Source organism: Silene latifolia, chromosome 6 (genome assembly GCF_048544455.1).
Source record: "Silene latifolia isolate original U9 population chromosome 6, ASM4854445v1, whole genome shotgun sequence".
Taxonomy (NCBI): Eukaryota; Viridiplantae; Streptophyta; class Magnoliopsida; order Caryophyllales; family Caryophyllaceae; genus Silene; species Silene latifolia.
The window spans coordinates 71941713-71942725 of NC_133531.1; the positions used below are offsets into that span (position 1 = coordinate 71941713).

General features: G+C 47.4%; 1 protein-coding gene across 1 annotated transcript; it reads right to left on the minus strand.

The window, feature by feature from the left end:
• Positions 1-314: 314 nt before the first annotated feature.
• LOC141588215 (uncharacterized) lies at positions 315-803 on the minus strand. The gene has a single exon (XM_074409669.1). It carries the CDS (start codon positions 801-803, stop codon positions 315-317), a length of 489 nt encoding a protein of 162 aa, XP_074265770.1.
• Positions 804-1013: the final 210 nt, after the last annotated feature.

Here is a 1013-nt window from a genome sequence, read left to right on the forward strand (position 1 = left end):
ACTTCCTTGTTGATAACCTCATTCCGCTCTGCCACGAATTTTCTTCTCTTCTGCTGCACTGGGGTACAGCCTGGATTCACGCTTAACTTGTGTGAGATAATAGATGGATCTATGACGACCATATCGTTGTGGGACCAAGCAAAATAGTCCATGTTCTCCCTAAGAAATTGAATTAGTTGATCTCGTAGCTCCTCGGTACAGGTTGCTCCAATCAATACTGCTCTGTCCGGGTGCGCCTCATCCAGGTGGACCTGATCTAATGCCTCTGAGGGTGGCTCCTTGTATCCCTCCGAGGTTCCCCGGTCCTGTAATTGCTATGAGGGAAGCTTAGTTGTGGCTTTCAGGGCTTGCTTATAACAGCTTCTGAATTCCTCACGATCTCCTTTCACTTTGACCACGCCCCACGGAGTTAGAAACTTGAGACACTGATGGTACGTTGAAGGGATCGCCTTCATTTTATGCAGCCATGGTCTCCCCAAGATAACGTTGTAAGTGGCTGGACCCTCGATGACTAGGTACCTCACTAATTTGTTGACTCCTTCAATATAAGTTGGAATGGTTATCTCGCCCACTGAATGTGCGGTCTCACCACTGAATCCCACTAGTGGCACAGATTTCTTTATCAGGTTTTCTTTGTTGAAGCCCATTACTTTGAGAGTTTCAAACATGATGAGGTTCACGGAGCTTCCGGTGTCTACCAACACCTTTTGCACGTTGCAATTCCCAATAGATAACGTTATGGTGAGGGCGTCGTGGTGCTGTTCTGCCTCGTTTCCTGCATCAGCTTCGTCGAATGTAACCATAGGTAAGTCACTCTGACTCACTCTACATGATGTTTCTGGGTGGTCTATCTCCTTTGCCTTCGGTAGCTCGCCTCTTGGCTGCAGAGTAGGTTAACCCTGACAACTCGCATCCACCTGTTATCACGTTAATGATTTTGGTGCATATAGATGGAGCAGAGGGGAACACCTGGTTTGATGTCTTCCTCTTATCCTGCATACCCCCATGTGATA

Bases quoted from the DNA above. Each gene is read 5' to 3' on its own strand.
- LOC141588215 (XM_074409669.1), bottom strand. From the start codon at position 803: ATGGTTACATTCGACGAAGCTGATGCAGGAAACGAGGCAGAACAGCAC.